The following is a 21,465-nucleotide window of genomic DNA, read 5'->3' as shown; positions in this document are numbered from 1 at the left end:
AAAATATAATGTCTGTAGCAAGGTTATTGAATGCTGAGCAGTTTCCTCCTCCTGCTTTCACCACAATAGATTTTGATAACCTACTTGGAGATCTGTGCATCCTGTAATAGCAGAGAGTCACAAAATACCACATCTCCGTGTACTAGACAGTGCTGTTCACATCAACTGGGCTCAACAAAACAATCACATGGGTAGCAAGTATGTGACAGAAGCAAAACTGTGGAACAATTCAGATCAGCTGCAATCCTCACCTGCAGTGGTTTGTCACCAGGTGACCACACCCATATATCCACTGTTTATACCAGCTGGGACAGCAGACGCCGAGTTGACTGGATACTTGTCTAGCTATCATCTAGCTAGGGTCTCGTAACAGTGTCGGGGGAAAAAAATGTCTCATGGTCAAATACCACATCTCACAGTCCTGACACCAGATCTCAGGCCACTGTTTATGACCCCAACACTCCCAAACTCACTGACAAACTATCAGCAATTCCAATAGAATCTGACTCTCCCCTGCCAGCCCCCCACCCAACATCATGCAACAGTTACTGAAAAAGCCATACACGGAGAAAAGAAAACAGAATGCAAATCGTCCTGTTGCAAACCAGTTACTCCAGCCATTGCTGCTATGATTGCTTTGGGCCTAGCCCCTTCACTGCCTACAACGCCCTGTGTTCTGTAACATACTGTGGAGTACTGCATGCTGAAGGAGATCAGAACACATCTCAACCAAAGCTGCCCCAGACAGAGAGAGTCGTGTGAAAGGTAAGGCCTGAAGTGAGGGGTCTCCCCAATCGTACAGAGAACTAACAGGAGTAGGGATAAAACAGAAAGATTCACAAATATTGTTTGGTTCCACTGAACCTTCTGCACCATCCTGTTCCTCCCTACCCAGTGTCCCAAGGCCAGATATTTCTCAGATCGCCCCCCTTTTCTATTGCTGACTTTGGGAAGCAGTTCTACAGAGAGCCTCCTAGCTACTCTGCAGCAATCTTGTCAGTACTGTACCTAGCTCACCCCTAAGGAACTTCTGCCAGGATGTGTCCTTTCAGACAGTGGGCCTTGACCGTGCACACAAGGACAGAGGATTTATGCACACAACTTTCTCCTCCATGAGATGGGTAATCACAGCACGCCAGCTGCTGCCCTTCAATTCTCTTGTCATTCCAGGCCCTCCCTAAAACTGAGCTGGAAATTAAGACAGTTGTAGGGATCAAAAAAATAATCTGCATTTCCATCAGCTCCAGTAGGAGGCTGAAGCTAGATGAAACTCCACCTTCGGAGCAATGGGCTGTGCCCACTGTGAAGCTGGAGCGCGCCTCCCAGCCCTGCCCGGGCGGACGGACACGCGCTAGCTCAGCTCAAGTCGTGCACTAACAGCAGCACTATGGATGCTGAGGCACGAGCTAGCCCCCGAGTACAACCCACCCGACCCCTCTGGGTCCATCCTCGGCTGCCTAGCCCATGCCACTGCCCGTGACTCTATGGCCGCCCTGCGGTTTTTAGCATGCCAGCTGGAGCAGAGCTAGCGCGTCTGTCTACCTGCTTCCCAGCTGCAGTGTAGACATAGCCACCGATTCCTGGGGCAGGTAGCCTGTTTCCTCTTGTTTTTTCCTACCCCCCCCCCCCCCAGATATTCTGGTTTTACTTGGATTTAAACTTGGAGAGTGGTCAGTTTAGACCAGCAGGAGAGTGAGTTTGTGTGTGTATGGGGGTGGGGGGGAAGTGAGAAAACCTGGATTTATGCAGGAAATAGCCCGACTTGATTATGTAAAGAGTTGTCACTTTGGATGGGCTAGCACCAGCAGGAGAGTGAATTTGTGTGGGGGGGTGGAGGGTGAGAAAACCTGGATTTGTGCTGGAAATGGCCCACCTGATGATCACTTTAGATAAGCTATTACCAGCAGGACAGTGGGGTGGAAGGAGGTATTGTTTCATATTCTCTGTGTGTATATAAAGTCTGCTGCAGTTTCCACGGTACACATCTGATGAAGTGAGCTGTGGCTCACGAAAGCTCATGCTCAAATAAATTGGTTAGTCTCGAAGGTGCCACAAGTACTCCTTTTCTTTTTGGGGCAGTAGTGTTTGACTGAACACTCACAAATAGATAAGGAAAGGAGGCCACACTCCACCCCATGTACACTAACAGAACTGTGTGGAAAGTACTGAAATGGCATGAAAGGAAGCCAAAGTCCACCCGCCTTCACCCACTAATATGCCTGTAAACGTGAAGGATGGTGAAGCAGAGATACATGTGTTGGCCGGGTGGGCATTGCTCCAAATGGACGCGAAGGTTCTGTCTACACTGCGATAAGACCTGCGACACGCTGCGGCCGGTCCAGGTCAGCTGACTCAGGCTTGTGGGGCTCGGCCTGTGGGGCAATAAAATTGTAGTGCAGATGTTAGGGCTCAGGCCCCATGATGCGGAACCCAGGCTCTGCCCTCAGCCCAAATGCCTACACGACAACTTTTAGCCCCACAGCCCGAGCCCTGCAAGCCCGAGTCAGGCGAGCCAGGCTCTGAGATTCGGTGCCACGGGTTTATCACCACAGTACAAACATACCCTAAGAGTTCAAGGATGCTGCAAGGTGAACACTACTGCATTGCTAGAGCATTAGACCCATTCTAGAGCGACCCGGCACCTTATCTGGCTAGGTCATGCTTCCAACTGTAATTAGACACCTTAAAGTCAGCTCAGTCACTGCATAACGCTGAGTGAGTAAAGTCACATAATAGTTGCACCATATTCCCCTCCTCTTTGCCTTCTCTTCTCTGTCCTAGAGAATAATTTCCATTGCCAGCCTCTCCAGGAGGCACTGAATTGGGATGAGGTTTGTGTTGGAGCAAAGGGCTGCAGTATTCACACCCATTCACATCTAGTCCCCAACTGGCTACACTGAGCCTTGTTTCCTCTAGCTGTTCCTGGCTATGTTGCTTCCTGCTCACTTTTGTAGGGTAGCCAAGGGTAACAATTCAGCCATCATGCTATTTTAGTGTGTCTTTGGAAAAGGATGTTGGGGCCTTAGTACTTAGCAGGCCTACTGAACTAACTGGCCAGCACTTTACTCTGTGGGAGGGGATGACATTTCCCTGTGATGGGAACCTGGCAGTGACGGACTCAATCATCCTTCCTTGCTTATTACTCATGCGGAGGGTTAGCTCAGTGGTTTGAGCATTGGCCTGCTAAACCCACGGTTGAGAGTTCAATCCTTGAGGGGCCATTTAGGGATCAGGGGCAAAAATTGAGGATTGGTCCTGCTTTGAGCAGGGGGTTGGACTAGATGACCTCCTGAGGTCCCTTCCAACCCTGATATTCTATGAAATTCCAGCTCACCCTGACCATTGAGACCTTTACAATGTAACCTTGGACATAGGTATAACCGTATGGTATTGTAACAGGTACCAGGCAGACTAAAATACACCTAAAAGGGATCTCATTTAAAAATGGAGGTTTTCCTATTAGACAAGGAAAGAAAATTGCTTTCTTGTCTGTAATTTCCTGTTTGCAGTGTTTTTGTAGCCATGCTGGTCCTAGGGTAGGAGAGAGACAAGGTGGGTGAGAATCTCATTTACTGGACTAGCTTCTGCTGGTAAACAAGCTTTCAAAAGTTTCTCTCTCACCAACAGATGTTGGTCCAACATAAGATATTGCCTCACCACCCTGTCTCTTATAATGTCCTGGAAAAATCAATGTAAATCCAAACAACTTCTGCAACTCATTTCCCTACCCCCCACCACCATAAAGATCCTAAAGCTGTGTTGGCTAGCGAGGCTTGCTATCTCCAACGTCTTTCAGAACAGTGGAGTCATTTTAATGCAGAAATTGTGCCACACTCCCTCATACTACCGTTTGCATAACAAAAAGCTTGTTTCATTTCACTTAACCTTGCAAACAATGCAAGAACTATTCTCTAGTGGCCAAAAAAGTAGATCTGTCTGAACCTTCCTCTGTCGTTATGTATCTGAATGGCCAAAGCCAGACTCAAGTAATGGGCTGTTGGACGGTACCGACAAGGCCACGAGAACAGTTTTAACAAACCCAATCTCTGCACCAGACACCCTTTCTACAATCAGTTCCTTCAGCCACATGGTTAAGAAAAATATTTGCATTAGTTTACAATGATTTCATAAAAACACTGTTGGCTTTACATCCCACATGAATTATCTGATTGTTACTGACACAAAGGACTCTTTGTACTCGACATTAACACTGCACCCAAAATTACTAACTCATACTCTGGAGAAAGCAATTTATCTTAATTTCTAAAATTAAAAACCTAGAAGGAGAAATAGTTTCAAGCTATTAGAAGGTTTTGAACATGTTCTCAGTTTCCTTAAACTCTCTTCTTTTCTTTTGCTAATGTTAAAAAACAAGTCCATTATTTCCAAAAGACGGAGGTGATACAAGTGGGCAGTTTTCGGCATGGTCTCTTTGGGTTGGCAGTACACAACCACAATTGGTCAATTCAGCGTGTAGTTTAGAAGTGCTCTTGGATTCCACATTGATGCTAAGCTCTCACATAGCTCTTCTGAGAGTAACACTTTCTACCATTTCTGCTTGGCTAGGAGACTCCGTCCCAACTCGGCAGATGATGACCTGGCATGAGTTATTCATGCCTTTGTCAACTCTCAGCTGCGCTACAGCAATGCAATATACCTAGGAATGACGCCTTAGGTGCTTAAAAAATTACAGCTAGTTCAGAATGCTGTAGAAAATATCATCAGAAGCACAGTGACCACGAGCACAACTGGCCCTCCATCGGCTTCCCACGGTGTATCAGAGCAAGTTGAAGGTCTCAGTCTTTAACTTTAAGATGTTCTATGGCCTGGGCCCGAGATACCCAGACGACCACCTAAAGCTCCAGGTTGAAGACTGTGGTCAACAGCTCTACTCCTCTGCACAATGGAATTCTCTACAGTAAGGGTAAAATTGGTCTGTGCAGGAGACAACTTTCTTGGTGCTAGTCAGGGACTGTGGAATCAACTCCCCCAGGAACTAAGGACCATCTCAAACTACACCGAATTCTACTCTGAATGCAAGGTGCATTTCTTTGACTTCCCTTCTCTGATATATAACAGTTTGTGTTTATATTAAATTTCCAAAAATGCACTACCCTGCATACAGTTCAGCCCTTAGCAGAGGATGAGAGAACACACACAACAGCCGTTAGTCACTGTGCGTAATGCATTACTGAAAGGTGCTCAGACACTACGGTGAGGAGCCTAGCTAGAACAGAGATCAGAGCAGAATAGTGTCTAGCAATGCCCAACTGACAGGTGATTTTCACAGGGTAGCTAGATCAGCACTTTTGGTTCCTTCAAGGTGTCAAGTTGGCTGCCCAAGACTATCACTAGCCAATTTTGAAAGTTTTAATCATAAATCATAAAAACCATCTTTACATAAAAAGCGTGTCCAAAACAGGCCCAACATCAGCTATCACAAAGGCAGTATAAGAAAATCAAATATGAACTGCGCCTTTAAAACAGCTAAAATTATGGCCTATTGGAGAAGTGGCCGTTCCCAAGATGCCATTCAGAATTAATTATTGACACCTATTAAGAAGCCAGGGGCAGCTAAGTATAACTCTCACATCACTCTTTTTGCTTGGGCAGAGAGTAATAATTCACAATGTGAAAGGAATCCAAGTCAAGTCAGCTGAACTGGATCAGCTAGAGCCTTCCACAGACAGATGCTCCTGTATACTGAAGCACAAACCTAAAGTTACCCCAAGCCAAACCAAAGTCTTCTTCCCCAATTTTCCACACGTTAAATTTTATTTAACTCAGGATCTTATTAAGATACGTTTTAGTGTCTTACAATACTACAGTACACCTTCCCATGGACGTCAGAGATCACAACCTAAATAATATTGCTCCCATGCTTTCTCTTTCAACGAGATTAGTTTGCAGCCAGTTTAATTTTAATGTTTTCCAGCTAGTTTACATGTTCCACTTTCCTGTTGTGCTGCAAGATTAACATCAGCTTCAACTGTAAACTGATGGCACTATTGCTGTGTAACTACATTTACATTGACTAAGGCACTAGGAAATGCCCTTTAATAAGCTGCAGAGACAGCTCAGGGCAAAGACAAGAACAGAGGACATGTAAGTGTAAAATAAGCAGAACTGGACAATGTAATAACTTTGGACGGCAAATAATAGATAGTAGGTTTGCTTACACTACTCTGCCTGCAGATGAGAGCGACAGTCTTATAAACGGCCAATGCTTTAAGATTGCAGTCTGGGAAAGCTACATGGTACTACAAAATTCTAATTGGGCTGATCCCCTCATTAGTCTGATTGGGGATGGATGTTTCTCCCACAACAAGCAGTGATTAGAAGGTACAATTAGAAAAAAGTGAACCCTTGCATTCCAGATGGCTGGCAGAGAAATTCTAATTAGTCTGTCATATGGCTATTCAGGTTCTCCCCCAGGGAAGTTGCCCTCCACATATTTCATGAAGCAAAAGTCAGCTCTGGGTAACATGTGAATTTCTGTGCCGTGAACTCGATCTCAAAAATACTTGATGCTGAAGAGGAAACATTAGGGAGACAAAAGAAAAGGAGTACTTGTGTCAGTGTTTGAGCTGTTGGGTTTAGGTGGGTTTAAACGAGCTTTTTTCAGACATGTTGATGGCCAGCATTCTAACCCTGATCCATAGCTAAGGATATGATCCACTCCAAATTTCTGCCAGCAAAGCCTCAACAATAGGAGCTGATACTTTCCTCTGAAATAGATCTGCTCAGCAAGTCCCACCAGAGATGCCTTGCTGTCAGCTTCCTTCTGATACTACAGAGAATTCTTTCCTGGGTATCTGGCTGGTGAATCTTGCCAATATGCTCAGGGTTCAGCTGATCGCCATATTTGGGGTCGGGAAGGAATTTTCCTCCGGGGCAGATTGGAAGAGGCCCTGGGGGGTTTTCACCTTCCTCTGTAGCATGGGGCACGGGTCACTTGCTGGAGGATTCTCTGCACCTTGAAGTCTTTAAACCATGATTTGAGGACTTCAATAGCTCAGACATAGGCGAGAGGTTTATCGCAGGAGTAGGTGGGTGAAATTCTGTGGCCTGCGTTGTGCAGGAGTTCAGACTAGATGATCATAATGGTCCCTTCTGACCTTAATATCTATGAATCTATACCCAGAGCTGGTCCCCTCCAGGTCAGGGGTGAGATGCATAATTGGATGGTGGAGTGGGGGGGAGAACGGGACTGAATCTTATTCCACTGCTGTCTGCGCTATATCTGCTCTGTAGATGGAGATGATTTGATTCCAAGGCTGAGAGTTCTGCACATTTCACCATGACAACCACCCCGTCCTTTTTCAAAGGAAAAGGCCAAATAAGAAGCAAGTTCAGATGGGGACAAAACTTGAGATATCGAGATCATGAAACTTGAGATCACATTTACAAAGACCAAGACCAATGCTACGTGCACAGCTGCATCAAAAACTCATTGAATAACCACGTATGTAAAACATTGTACCAGCCACTCTATTCCACATGGAAGTTTGAGTGAGAACCACCAGCTGTATCATTAAAGAAAGGGCAGCCTGCTAACGTGCCAAGGGTATCTTCTGTATGACTTAACCTATCACTCAGTATCTTGGCACTAAGTTACAGGCGCTGCTTGTGCTATGTTAGTGAAGGTCAGGATCAGCATTTCCATCTCCAAGCGCAACTGTTATTAGGAGTTTAAGCTTTAGCAGTTAAAACTCTGTACTGAAATTTGGTACCCAGTGACTGGGGGTTGGGAACAAGCATCAACACAGAGCAAGCTGCAAGGTGCCATTATACCCTCAATTCAATTAACACCTTTAAAAAATTCTCAGTACATTAAATGCTATATTAAAAGACTGCAAACCTTACACACACAGCTTTCTGCAAAATTCACCATGCAAGCTGAGATTTTCCATGCTCAGTTTCTCCAGGAGGTAACGGAGACCGGGCTTGAGGGGTTAAACTAAGCAAAATCCCTTCACTCATTTGTGTTATGCAAGATTAAAAAAACTTCCATTTCCGAAATATCTAGTGGCACTTAGGCCTAAAGCTCAAATAGCTGAAGTGAGAGACTCTGCAGGAGCATGCACACAGCCCCTGTTTCTTTCTTTAGACCTCACTTGGTCTAGAAAATGAAAGATTTTAACAAAGATAACTGAAAAATTATACACTGAGAACTCCCAGTAAAAAAAAAACAGGCTTGCAACTTCAGGAGAGAGATGACATGCAGGGAAAGCATATGCATGTTCAAGGAACTTATAAAGCTTGTTAGCTAAGGCTCATACAAGATAGCAAATCCCACATGCCACATAGACCTGGACTTTTCCTTTCTTCCTTTTATAAGATCTAGAAAAATCACACATACAACAGCTGCAATAAGTTTTTTGTAAGTCTGTGTATGTACAATGTGCATTTATTTAACAAACCCACCCTTGGCAGCACTAAAGGCAGGGAGGGCAGGCTTCCCACCAGTCAGGGCTGGAAAAGGATCCCAAATTCAGCCCTGTGCTCCTCGGACTATCACGGCGAGACGGCTGCAGACAGTATGCTCAGTGGCTTTGTGGAGAAGCCTCATCACTTCTCAGCAATCCCTTAAAGCCAACCTGGAGAACAGTGTTAGTTCTCCGGGTTGAATGCATCCTGCCCTTCACAGAAGTGAGACCAAAACAGACGGGAACTTTGGCACAGCAGTGACTGCTACCCCCCCGCCCCCAAAAAAATATTACGTGGGATCCTGGGGACAGACCCCATACACCAAACCCCCATTGCAAATATACATTTAGAGCAACAGTTCCATTTGGATAGTTATCCGAGTGTTCTGGGTCGCTATATTGACTACAATTAGTAGAGATTCATGCAGTCATATACTGGCATCAAGTTAAAGCTGTGACAAACTACAGAGAGGGAGGAGATTTGAAGTTACAGCCAACTTTCTCCTGGCTCCTCACTGTACCACACAGACATCAGGTTAGCATGCAACGCTAGGCATCTTGTGCGCTGCCTAGGTCAGGCAAGACTACTTCATCTGCCTGAACTTTCAGTTTCTTGATTTGAAACTGCTATTACAAAGCTGGTTCGTCACTGATATTAGGATGATGATACACACATTAGGAATGCAGCATAACATTGAAGGCTCTCAGCTGAACATTGCTTCCAAGAAGAAAATAGGTCTGAAGATTACATAATGCATGATGCATCTGATGAAGTGAACTGTAGCTCACGAAAGCTCATGCTCAAATAAATTGGTTAGTCTCTAAGGTGCCACAAGTACTCCTTTTCTTTTTGCGAATACAGACTAACACGGCTGTTACTCTGAAACCGTACATAATACCAAAATCTCTAGAAAAAGTGTGTACATACAGGGATTTCACGCCCCTCCCACACTCCCTTTCCCTCTGCAGCTGCCCCAATTTGGTTTAGCTGCAGAACCTACTACACTAAGGCAGGGAATTGCTATTTAAGATAACTAGAGGGATCAGTTCCCAAACTAAGCACACTGGTGGAAAAACAAAATGCCTCTTTTCCCTTCTGTAGCATCCTCCTTCAAAAACTGTAGGAGGAGATTTAACAGAGGGGCCCTGTCTAACCATAAGTAGTCAGAAATGAGAGCAACAGTTTGAAACACTCCCAGAATGGCTGAACCCGATACAAGCTACTATAAAAGCCATATCATATAGTGCACCTTACAGGTTATATAAGCCCAAATCAAGAACTGGGGGTATATTGAAGGAAGTGCTAGGCACTTGCAGTTCTGGAGCATCTCCAATGTAGGCCTGGTTTTGGGACAGAAATGTGCCCATTCTTTTACTAGTTTCAGAATAGCAGCTGTGTTAGTCTGTATCTGCAAAAAGAACAGGAGGACTTGTGGCACCTTAGTGAAGAATGCAGGGATTCCTCAGAGTTTTGCTTAGCTGAAATTCTTGTCCCATCCTACACAGAACCTACATCCATCCAATTTCAGTGTCCCCTGACATTGTTCCAACAGGAAGGAGTGATGTCACAGACTGACATTACTAGTAAGCCAGTGTATGTAGGAGATAGCCATTTGAACAACTTCAGCTAACAGTTCGAAATGTGTTTAGCTCACTAATGAGTGTGATTATACTCTGACAAATGAGTAAATGACATTGTGGTTCTATGTCTAAAAGATCTCAATTCTTCCCGGTAAAACCTGCTCAGTTTGCAAGTAGAGAGTCATTCCTGGCCCCCACTGTTACCCCTGGGATCTGAGAATCGAGATAGATTCTGCAGGCCAAATTCTCTTTCCAGTGGAGATGTGAGCCAGACAGAATCTATTCCCCGTAACACCTGCAAAACCCATTTCCTTCAATGTACCCTCCAGCATGGGCTGGCTCACACACTATGGATGGAGCAAAGCCTCTAGCTTTATCCCAAGCACTTAACATAAAGGGGAGTTTCAATACATCAGTCTCTAATGGCAGAGCTATTGCAAAACCCTAAGCACTTCAAACCCCAAACAGCTCAGTTCCTCTAAACAGCTCAGTTCCTCTATCCCCTTTGTGCATGGAATTATTTCCCAGCATAGAGAAAAGGTAAAGGGCAGGACAGTTCAGAAATGAACGGGACTCCCACTAATAAACAGGGTTTCAAATAATCTGGTAACGGACACTGTTCAGAAAGGAACCTAGCCTTAAACACTCACCTTTCACTGTGAGCATTCTAGGCACAAGAGATGCATGTTTTAACACAGTCTCAGATCTGCTCACCTGCAGTTCTTGGCAGGAATCCCTTTCACTCTGGGAAGGAAAGAGTGCCTAATTTGGGAAAGTCTTTATGCAGAGGTTAGAAGATACAGAGTCTCATTTTCAAGCACAGAGGGCCCTGGCTTGTTTATTTTTGTAAAGTCATGAAAGAATTTCTACCAATAAGAAGTTTTATAAACCTAAATTTTGGGTGGATGTCACTTTAACCTATCAGTAAGTACTCCTCACACTTACTACTGCTATCGTTATCTCTATTTGACTTTTGCAAACTACGCCCATGCCCATTTGGTTATCAGGGACAGTAAATATTGCACTGGTTTTTACAGTGCTGGTGTGGACAAGTGCAAACAAAAACGGAAGAGTCTTCTGAAGCTGCTGTCATAACCCTGGGAATGCATCTCAACTTGCTTCACAGAGTGAAACTGTTACTTCATTAATGAAACAAAAGAACCAAAAGAAATGTTCTGCACAAAGTGGTGATGTAAGACTTCATAGCAACACTTTCACTCCCTCTTAAAAGTGAATGAGCTGCTGTCAAAGGTCCCTTCCCCACTCTGAACTCTAGGGTACAGATGTGGGGACGTGCATGGAAGACCCCCTAAGCTTATTTTTACCAGCTTAGGTTAAAAACTTCCCCAAGGTACAAACTTTGCCTTGAACTGTATGCTGCCACCACCAAGCGTGTTAAACAAAGAACAGGGAAAGAGACCACTTGGAGACATCTTCCCCCAAAATATCCCCCCAAGCCCTATACCCCCTTTCCTGGGGAAGGCTTGATAAAAATCCTCACCAATTTGTACAGGTGAACACAGACCCAAACCCTTGGATCTTAAGAACAATGAAAAAAATCTATCAGGTTCTTAAAAGAAGAATTTAAAGAAAAGGTAAAAGAATCACCTCTGTAAAATCAAGATAGCAAATACCTTACAGGGTAATCAGATTCAAAAGAATCAAGAGAATCGCTCTAGGCAAAACCTTAAGTTACAAAAAGACAAAAACAGGAATATATATTCCATTCAGCACAGCTTATTTTATCAGCCATTTAAACAAAAGGAAATCTAATGCATTTCTAGCTAGATTACTTACTAACAGAAGTTCTGAGACTGCTTTCCTGATCTGTTCCTGGCAAAAGCATCACACAGGCAGACGAACCTTTTGTTTCCCCCACCCCTCCCGATTTGAAAGTATCTTGTCTCCTCATTGGTCATTTTGGTCAGGTGCCAGCAAGGTTATCCTAGCTTCCTAACCCTTTACAGGTAAAAGAGTTTTGCCTCTGGCCAGGAGGGATTTTATAGCACTGTATACAGAAAGGTGGTTACCCTTCCTTTTTTTTTTTTTTTTTTTTAAATGACAGCTGCCTTGGAAAGTTTACACACTGGCACATGAAGCTAATCAAGACCAGATGGTTCATGAGACTGAAATGGAAGAAAGCACCTTACAGCTCTAAATCACCGATTTATGTCTGCTGAGGGCAGTAGTTTCTGACCTGTCTCCTCCCCCATTAACAGCCCCACAGTACTTTAAAGAGAATAGTGCAAGAGAGCTAATACAATGCAGAACTCTGGCTTTCCAATGCAAAAGAGCACTGGCTACCTTGGATAAATCCCTTTGATCAACAGGCTCAAAGGATTAATCCTGCAGTCAAATTGTTTCAAGAGATGCATAGTTCTTCAGCCCCTTTGCTTGAGAATAGATTAAATGGTTTTCCACACTTTCACTTACACTTTCTTGTTAGTATGCAAAATATAGCAACCAAGAGGACAGCCTAGGGTTTCAGTTACATCTTCCACTTTTTGCTTAGGACAGCTCAGCCTTCTCTTGATACAAACATGTAACAATGGGAAGCATTTAGAGTCTCAAAGTGCATTGTGTTATCTACCTCCCCATTCTCTCTCTCCTCAGGTAGAAAAGGAGGACTTGTGGCACCTTAGAGACTAACCAATTTATTTGAGCATAAGCTTTCGTGAGCTACAGCTCACTTCATCAGATGCTGTTACTCTGATCTCCTCAGGTAGGCAGCAATTTCTAGGAAAGGAACAGGCATTCCCAGCAGCTAAGGTTTGATAAAGTAAAGAGCTCTCCTATGTTAGGCTCCATCTGTCCAAATGGCTCTTTAGAAAGCAACACAATAGGCCTCTCCAGTTTCTCCTCTTGGCAAGCTTTACAATAGATGCAAAGTCAACAACAACGGAGGTGGAGGCAGGACAGGTGCTTAACATTCCAGCGTAGATTCGCTAAGTTGTCCAACATCATCATTGCAGTGGGTCGTAAACAAAAGTTCCCAACTGATGGCCAAAGCAGTTCAGTCTGCACCTGTAGTAATCTTTCATTTGACAGATCACTTGGTCACTGGTTTCAGCTGCCATTGTTTCCTTTGCTGGTTTGTACAGAAGAAGACAGTGCACTACAACAGAAAAGAGTCAACCAATTTTTAAAGAGCACAAGAATGAATAACCAAACACAAAACTCTAGTATATATAGAAATATAAAAAACATGGGCTTGTCATCTTCCTTTCCTTCCAAGAGGCAATGAAATGCTTTTGTCCTTGAAGTCTGGTTTTCAGTTACCTTCATTTTTCTCTCCAGCTTCCTTTCCTTCTGATTTTTTGAACGCGGGCCCATGAAAAGAAACGTTTAAAAATGTGTGATTTTAAACTCTGATTCAGAGAAAGGGAAGATCCCTAGAGTATCAACAATGGAAAAAAATGTTGCAGGAAACCCCTTCACTGTCCCAAACTGGAACCTTAACAATTGCAAAAGAAATGGCTATTTTCTGGCCTTTGTTCAATTCTATCAGGCTAATAAAACCTCCAGCACAGTCTCTACAGTCCCTTACTTGCAGCTTACAGACAATGAAATGTTTGAAGAACAAAAAACTGGGATAATTGAGGTGTTGGACAGGGATATCCTAAGTTCTCCTTTCCTTGCCTCAGTGAAGGAGCATTGACAGTTTAGATTTCAGAGTAACAGCCGTGTTAGTCTGTATTCGCAAAAAAAAAAAGGAGTACTTGTGGCACCTTAGAGACTAACCAATTTATTTGAGCATGAGCTTTCGTGAGCTACAGCTCACTTCATCGGATGCATACCGTGGAAACTGCAGCAGACTTTATATACACAGAGAATATGAAACAATACCTCCTCCCACCCCACTGTCCTGCTGGTAATAGCTTATCTAAAGTGATCATCAGGTGGGCCATTTCCAGCACAAATCCAGGTTTTCTCACCCTCCACCCCCCCACACAAATTCACTCTCCTGCTGGTGCTAGCCCATCCAAAGTGACAACTCTTTACATAATCAAGTCGGGCTATTTCCTGCACAAATCCAGGTTTTCTCACGTCCCCCCCACCCCCATACACACACAAACTCACTCTCCTGCTGGTAATAGCTCATCCAAACTGACCACTCTCCAAGTTTAAATCCAAGTTAAACCAGAACATCTGGGGGAGGGGGGGGGGGGTAGGAAAAAACAAGAGGAAACAGGCTACCTTGCATAATGACTTAGCCACTCCCAGTCTCTATTTAAGCCTAAATTAATAGTATCCAATTTGCAAATGAATTCCAATTCAGCAGTTTCTCGCTGGAGTCTGGATTTGAAGTTTTTTTGTTTTAAGATAGCGACCTTCATGTCTGTGATTGCGTGACCAGAGAGATTGAAGTGTTCTCCGACTGGTTTATGAATGTTATAATTCTTGACATCTGATTTGTGTCCATTTATTCTTTTACGTAGAGACTGTCCAGTTTGACCAATGTACATGGCAGAGAGGCATTGCTGGCACATGATGGCATATATCACATTGGTGGATGTGCAGGTGAACGAGCCTCTGATACTGTGGCTGATGTTATTAGGCCCTGTGATGGTGTCCCCTAAATAGATATGTGGGCACAATTGGCAACGGGCTTTGTTGCAAGGATAAGTTCCTGGGTTAGTGGTTCTGTTGTGTGGTATGTGGTTGTTGGTGAGTATTTGCTTCAGGTTGCGGGGCTGTCTGTAGGCAAGGACTGGCCTGTCTCCCAAGACTTGTGAGAGTGTTGGGTCATCCTTTAGGATAGGTTGTAGATCCTTAATAATGCGTTGGAGGGGTTTTAGTTGGGGGCTGAAGGTGACCACTAGTGGCGTTCCGTTATTTTCTTTGTTAGGCCTGTCCTGTAGTAGGTAACTTCTGGGAACTCTTCTGGCTCTATCAATCTGTTTCTTCACTTCCGCAGGTGGGTATTGTAGTTGTAAGAATGCTTGATAGAGATCTTGTAGGTGTTTGTCTCTGTCTGAGGGGTTGGAGCAAATGCGGTTGTATCGCAGAGCTTGGCTGTAGACGATGGATCGTGTGGTGTGGTCAGGGTGAAAGCTGGAGGCATGCAGGTAGGAATAGCGGTCAGTAGGTTTCTGGTATAGGGTGGTGTTTATGTGGCCATTGTTTATTAGCACTGTAGGGTCCAGGAAGTGGATCTCTTCTGTGGACTGGACCAGGCTGAGGTTGGTGGTGGGATGGAAATTGTTGAAATCATGGTGGAATTCCTCAAGGGCTTCTTTTCCATGGGTCCAGATGATGAAGATGTCATCAATGTAGCGCAAGTAGAGTAGGGGCGTTAGGGGACGAGAGCTGAGGAAGCGTTGTTCTAAGTCAGCCATAAAAATGTTGGCATACTGTGGGGCCATGCGGGTACCCATAGCAGTGCCGCTGATAAGAAGGTATACATTGTCCCCAAATGTGAATAGTTATGGGTAAGGACAAAGTCACAAAGTTCAGCCACCAGGTTAGCCGTGACATTATCGGGGATAGTGTTCTTGACGGCTTGTAGTCCATCTTTGTGTGGAATGTTGGTGTCGAGGGCTTCTACATCCATAGTAGCCAGGATGGTGTTATCAGGAAGATCACCGATGGATTGAAGTTTCCTCAGGAAGTCAGTGGTGTCTCGAAGGTAGCTGGGAGTGCTGGTAGCGTAGGGCCTGAGGAGGGAGTCTACATAGCCAGACAATCCTGCTGTCAGGGTGCCAATGCCTGAGATGATGGGGCGCCCAGGATTTCCAGGTTTATGGATCTTGGGTAGTAGATAGAATATCCCAGGTCGGGGTTCCAGGGGTGTGTCTGTGCGGATTTGATCATAGAATCATAGAATATCAGGGTTGGAAGGGACCCCAGAAGGTCATCTAGTCCAACCCCCTGCTCAAAGCAGGACCAATTCCCAGTTAAATCATCCCAGCCAGGGCTTTGTCAAGCCTCACCTTAAAAACCTCTAAAGAAGGAGATTCTACCACCTCCCTAGGTAACGCATTCCAGTGTTTCACCACCCTCTTAGTGAAAAAGTTTTTCCTAATATCCAATCTAAACCTCCCCCACTGCAACTTGAGACCATTACTCCTCGTTCTGTCATCTGCTACCACTGAGAACAGTCTAGAGCCATCCTCTTTGGAACCCCCTTTCAGGTAGTTGAAAGCAGCTATCAAATCCCCCCTCATTCTTCTCTTCTGCAGGCTAAACAATCCCAGCTCCCTCAGCCTCTCCTCATAACTCATGTGTTCCAGTCCCCTAATCATTTTTGTTGCCCTTCACTGGACTCTCTCCAATTTATCCACATCCTTCTTGAAGTGTGGGGCCCAAAACTGGACACAGTACTCCAGATGAGGCCTCACCAATGTCGAATAGAGGGGAACGATCACGTCCCTCGATCTGCTCGCTATGCCCCTACTTATACATCCCAAAATGCCATTGGCCTTCTTGGCAACAAGGGCACACTGCTGACTCATATCCAGCTTCTCGTCCACTGTCACCCCTAGGTCCTTTTCCGCAGAACTGCTGCCTAGCCATTCGGTCCCTAGTCTGTAGCTGTGCATTGGGTTCTTCCATCCTAAGTGCAGGACCCTGCACTTATCCTTATTGAACCTCATCAGATTTCTTTTGGCCCAATCCTCCAATTTGTCTAGGTCTTTCTGTAACCTATCCCTCCCCTCCAGCGTATCTACCACTCCTCCCAGTTTAGTATCATCCGCAAATTTGCTGAGAGTGCAATCCACACCATCCTCCAGATCATTTATGAAGATATTGAACAAAACCGGCCCCAGGACCGACCCTTGGGGTACTCCACTTGATACCGGCTGCCAACTAGATATGGAGCCATTGATCACTACCCGTTGAGCCCGACAATCTAGCCAGCTTTCTACCCACCTTGTAGTGCATTCATCCAGCCCATACTTCCTTAACTTGCTGACAAGAATACTGTGGGAGACCGTGTCAAAAGCTTTGCTAAAGTCAAGAAACAATACATCCACTGCTTTCCCTTCATCCACAGAACCAGTAATCTCATCATAAAAGGCGATTAGATTAGTCAGGCATGACCTTCCCTTGGTGAATCCATGCTGGCTGTTCCTGATCACTTTCCTCTCATGCAAGTGCTTCAGGATTGATTCTTTGAGGACCTGCTCCATGATTTTTCCAGGGACTGAAGTGAGGCTGACTGGCCTGTAGTTCCCAGGATCCTCCTTCTTCCCTTTTTTAAAGATGGGCACTACATTAGCCTTTTTCCAGTCATCCGGGACTTCCCCGGTTCGCCACGAGTTTTCAAAGATAATGGCCAATGGCTCTGCAATCACAGCCGCCAATTCCTTCAGCACTCTCGGATGCAACTCGTCCGGCCCCATGGACTTGTGCACGTCCAGCTTTTCTAAATAGTCCCTAACCACCTCTATCTCCACAGAGGGCTGGCCATCTCTTCCCCATTTTGTGATGCCCAGCGCAGCAGTCTGGGAGCTGACCTTGTTAGTGAAAACAGAGGCAAAAAAAGCATTGAGTACATTAGCTTTTTCCACATCCTCTGTCACTAGGTTGCCTCCCTCATTCAGTAAGGGGCCCACACTTTCCTTGGCTTTCTTCTTGTTGCCAACATACCTGAAGAAACCCTTCTTGTTACTCTTGACATCTCTGGCTAGCTGCAGCTCCAGGTGCGATTTGGCCCTCCTGATAACATTCCTACATGCCCGAGCAATATTTTTATACTCTTCCCTGGTCATATGTCCAACCTTCCACTTCTTGTAAGCTTCTTTTTTATGTTTAAGATCCGCTAAGATTTCACCATTAAGCCAAGCTGGTCGCCTGCCATATTTACTATTCTTTCGACTCATCGGGATGTGGAAGCACTCTATGTAGAAGTCGAAGGTCAAAACAGCAGACTGGACTTCTACATAGAGTGCTTCCGCCGACGTGCACGGGCTGAAATTGTGGAAAAGCAGCATCACTTGCCCCATAACCTCAGCCATGCGGAACACAATGCCATCCACAGCCTCAGAAACAACTCTGACATCATAATCAAAAAGGCTGACAAAGGAGGTGCTGTTGTCATCATGAATAGGTCGAAATATGAACAAGAGGCTGCTCGGCAGCTCTCCAACACGAGTTTCTACAAGCCATTACCCTATGATCCCACTGAGAGGTACCAAAAGAAACTACAGCATTTGCTCAAGAAACTTCCTGAAAAAGCACAAGATCAAATCCGCACAGACACACCCCTGGAACCCCGACCTGGGATATTCTATCTACTACCCAAAAAGAAAAGGAGTACTTGTGGCACCTTAGAGACTAACGAATTTATTTGAGCATGAGCTTTCGTGAGCTACAGCTCACTTCATCAGATGTTTACCGTGGAAACTGCAGCAGACTTTATATACACACAGAGAATATGAAACAATACCTCCTCCCACCCCACTGTCCTGCTGGTAATAGCTTATCTAAAGTGATCAACAGGTGGGCCATTTCCAGCACAAATCCAGGTTTTCTCACCCTCCACCCCCCACACAAATTCACTCTCCTGCTGGTGCTAGCCCATCCAAAGTGACAACTCTTTGCATAATCAAGTCGGGCTATTTCCTGCATAGATCAAGGTTTTCTCACATCCCCCCCACCCCCATACACACACAAACTCACTCTCCTGCTGGTAATAGCTCATCTAAACTGACCACTCTCCCCCCACCCCCATACACACACAAACTCACTCTCCTGCTGGTAATAGCTCATCTAAACTGACCACTCTCCCTTGGAGAGTGGTCAGTTTAGATGAGCTATTACCAGCAGGAGAGTGAGTTTGTGTGTGTATGGGGGTGGGGGGGATGTGAGAAAACCTTGATCTATGCAGGAAATAGCCCGACTTGATTATGCAAAGAGTTGTCACTTTGGATGGGCTAGCACCAGCAGGAGAGTGAATTTGTGTGGGGGGTGGAGGGTGAGAAAACCTGGATTTGTGCTGGAAATGGCCCACCTGTTGATCACTTTAGATAAGCTATTACCAGCAGGACAGTGGGGTGGGAGGAGGTATTGTTTCATATTCTCTGTGTGTATATAAAGTCTGCTGCAGTTTCCACGGTAAACATCTGATGAAGTGAGCTGTAGCTCACGAAAGCTCATGCTCAAATAAATTCGTTAGTCTCTAAGGTGCCACAAGTACTCCTTTTCTTTTTGCGAATACAGACTAACACGGCTGTTCCTCTGAAACCTATCTACTACCCAAGATCCATAAACCTGGAAATCCTGGGCGCCCCATCATCTCAGGCATTGGCACCCTGACAGCAGGATTGTCTGGCTATGTAGACTCCCTCCTCAGGCCCTACGCTACCAGCACTCCCAGCTACCTTCGAGACACCACTGACTTCCTGAGGAAACTTCAATCCATCGGTGATCTTCCTGATAACACCATCCTGGCTACTATGGATGTAGAAGCCCTCGACACCAACATTCCACACAAAGATGGACTACAAGCCGTCAAGAACACTATCCCCGATAATGTCACGGCTAACCTGGTGGCTGAACTTTGTGACTTTGTCCTTACCCATAACTATTTCACATTTGGGGACAATGTATACCTTCAAATCAGCGGCACTGCTATGGGTACCCGCATGGCCCCACAGTATGCCAACATTTTTATGGCTGACTTAGAACAACGCTTCCTCAGCTCTCGTCCCCTAAAGCCCCTACTCTACTTGCGCTATATTGATGACATCTTCATCATCTGGACCCATGGAAAAGAAGCCCTTGAGGAATTCCACCATGATTTCAACAATTTCCATCCCGCCATCAACCTCAGCCTGGTCCAGTCCACACAAGAGAGCCACTTCCTGGACACTACAGTGCTAATAAACAATGGCCACATAAACACCACCCTATACCAGAAACCTACTGACCGCTATTCCTACCTGCATGCCTCCAGCTTTCACCCTGACCACACCACACGATCCATCGTCTACAGCCAAGCTCTGCGATACAACCGCATTTGCTCCAACCCCTCAGACAGAGACAAACACCTACAAGATCTCTGTCAAGCTTTCTTACAACTACAATACCCACCTGCCGAAGAAAAGAAACAGATTGATAGAGCCAGAAGAGTTCCCAGAAGTTACCTACTACAGGACAGGCCTAACAAAGAAAATAACAGAACGCCACTAGTGGTCACCTTCAGCCCCCAACTAAAACCCCTCCAACGCATTATTAAGGATCTACAACCTATCCTAAAGGATGACCCAACACTCTCACAAGTCTTGGGAGACAGGCCAGTCCTTGCCTACAGACAGCCCCGCAACCTGAAGCAAATACTCACCAACAACCACATACCACACAACAGAACCACTAACCCAGGAACTTATCCTTGCAACAAAGCCCGTTGCCAACTGTGCCCACATATCTATTCAGGGGACACCATCACAGGGCCTAATAACATCAGCCACACTATCAGAGGCTCGTTCACCTGCACATCCACCAATGTGATATATGCCATCATGTGCCAGCAATGCCTCTCTGCCATGTACATTGGTCAAACTGGACAGTCTCTACGTAAAAGAATAAATGGACACAAATCAGATGTCAAGAATTATAACATTCATAAACCAGTCGGAGAACACTTCAATCTCTCTGGTCACGCAATCACAGACATGAAGGTCGCTATCTTAAAACAAAAAAACTTCAAATCCAGACTCCAGCGAGAAACTGCTGAATTGGAATTCATTTGCAAATTGGATACTATTAATTTAGGCTTAAATAGAGACTGGGAGTGGCTAAGTCATTATGCAAGGTAGCCTGTTTCCTCTTGTTTTTTCCTACCCCCCCCCCCCCTCCCCCAGATGTTCTGGTTTAACTTGGATTTAAACTTGGAGAGTGGTCAGTTTGGATGAGCTATTACCAGCAGGAGAGTGAGTTTGTGTGTGTATGGGGGTGGGGGGGATGTGAGAAAACCTGGATTTGTGCAGGAAATAGCCCAACTTGATTATGTAAAGAGTTGTCACTTTGGATGGGCTAGCACCAGCAGGAGAGTGAATTTGTGTGGGGGGGTGGAGGGTGAGAAAACCTGGATTTGTGCTGGAAATGGCCCACCTGATGATCACTTTAGATAAGCTATTACCAGCAGGACAGTGGGGTGGGAGGAGGTATTGTTTCATATTCTCTGTGTATATATAAAGTCTGCTGCAGTTTCCACGGTATGCATCCGATGAAGTGAGCTGTAGCTCATGAAAGCTTATGCTCAAATAAATTGGTTAGTCTCTAAGGTGCCACAAGTACTCCTTTTCTTTTTGACAGTTTAGAGAATCACCACAGGATGTTAACAATGGTGCTTAAGAGCAGTCAAGTATCTAGCATCATTCACCACCTTTGTATGTGGAAGCAGATAAAGATATTTAAGCCTAATATAACATCACTTTTTTACTTATGTGAACAGGATGAGACACTCAGCAGAATTACAGTTCAAGGTTAGCATTAAACAGCAATTTAA

The 21,465-nt window shown here is 45.0% G+C and overlaps 1 protein-coding gene across 3 annotated transcripts in view; it reads right to left on the bottom strand.

The window, feature by feature from the left end:
- OSBP2 (oxysterol binding protein 2) overlaps positions 1 to 21,465 on the bottom strand; it is a 371,738-nt gene that overhangs the window by 330,760 nt on the left and 19,513 nt on the right. Inside the window, exon 2 of one of the 3 annotated variants that reach the window (XM_048822243.2) lies at positions 12,701 to 13,125. The exons of the other annotated variants lie outside the window; for them this stretch is intronic. Within the exon in view, the coding sequence (XP_048678200.1) occupies positions 12,701 to 12,705 (5 nt within the window). The 5' untranslated portion in view covers positions 12,706 to 13,125. The remainder of the gene's footprint in view (positions 1 to 12,700; positions 13,126 to 21,465) is intronic. 3 annotated transcript variants of the gene reach the window in all.

Source organism: Caretta caretta, chromosome 15, assembly GCF_965140235.1.
Source record: "Caretta caretta isolate rCarCar2 chromosome 15, rCarCar1.hap1, whole genome shotgun sequence".
NCBI lineage: Eukaryota > Metazoa > Chordata > Testudines > Cheloniidae > Caretta > Caretta caretta.
The sequence above is the reverse complement of the archived record's forward strand: the minus strand, read 5'-3'. Positions and strand labels throughout refer to the sequence as shown.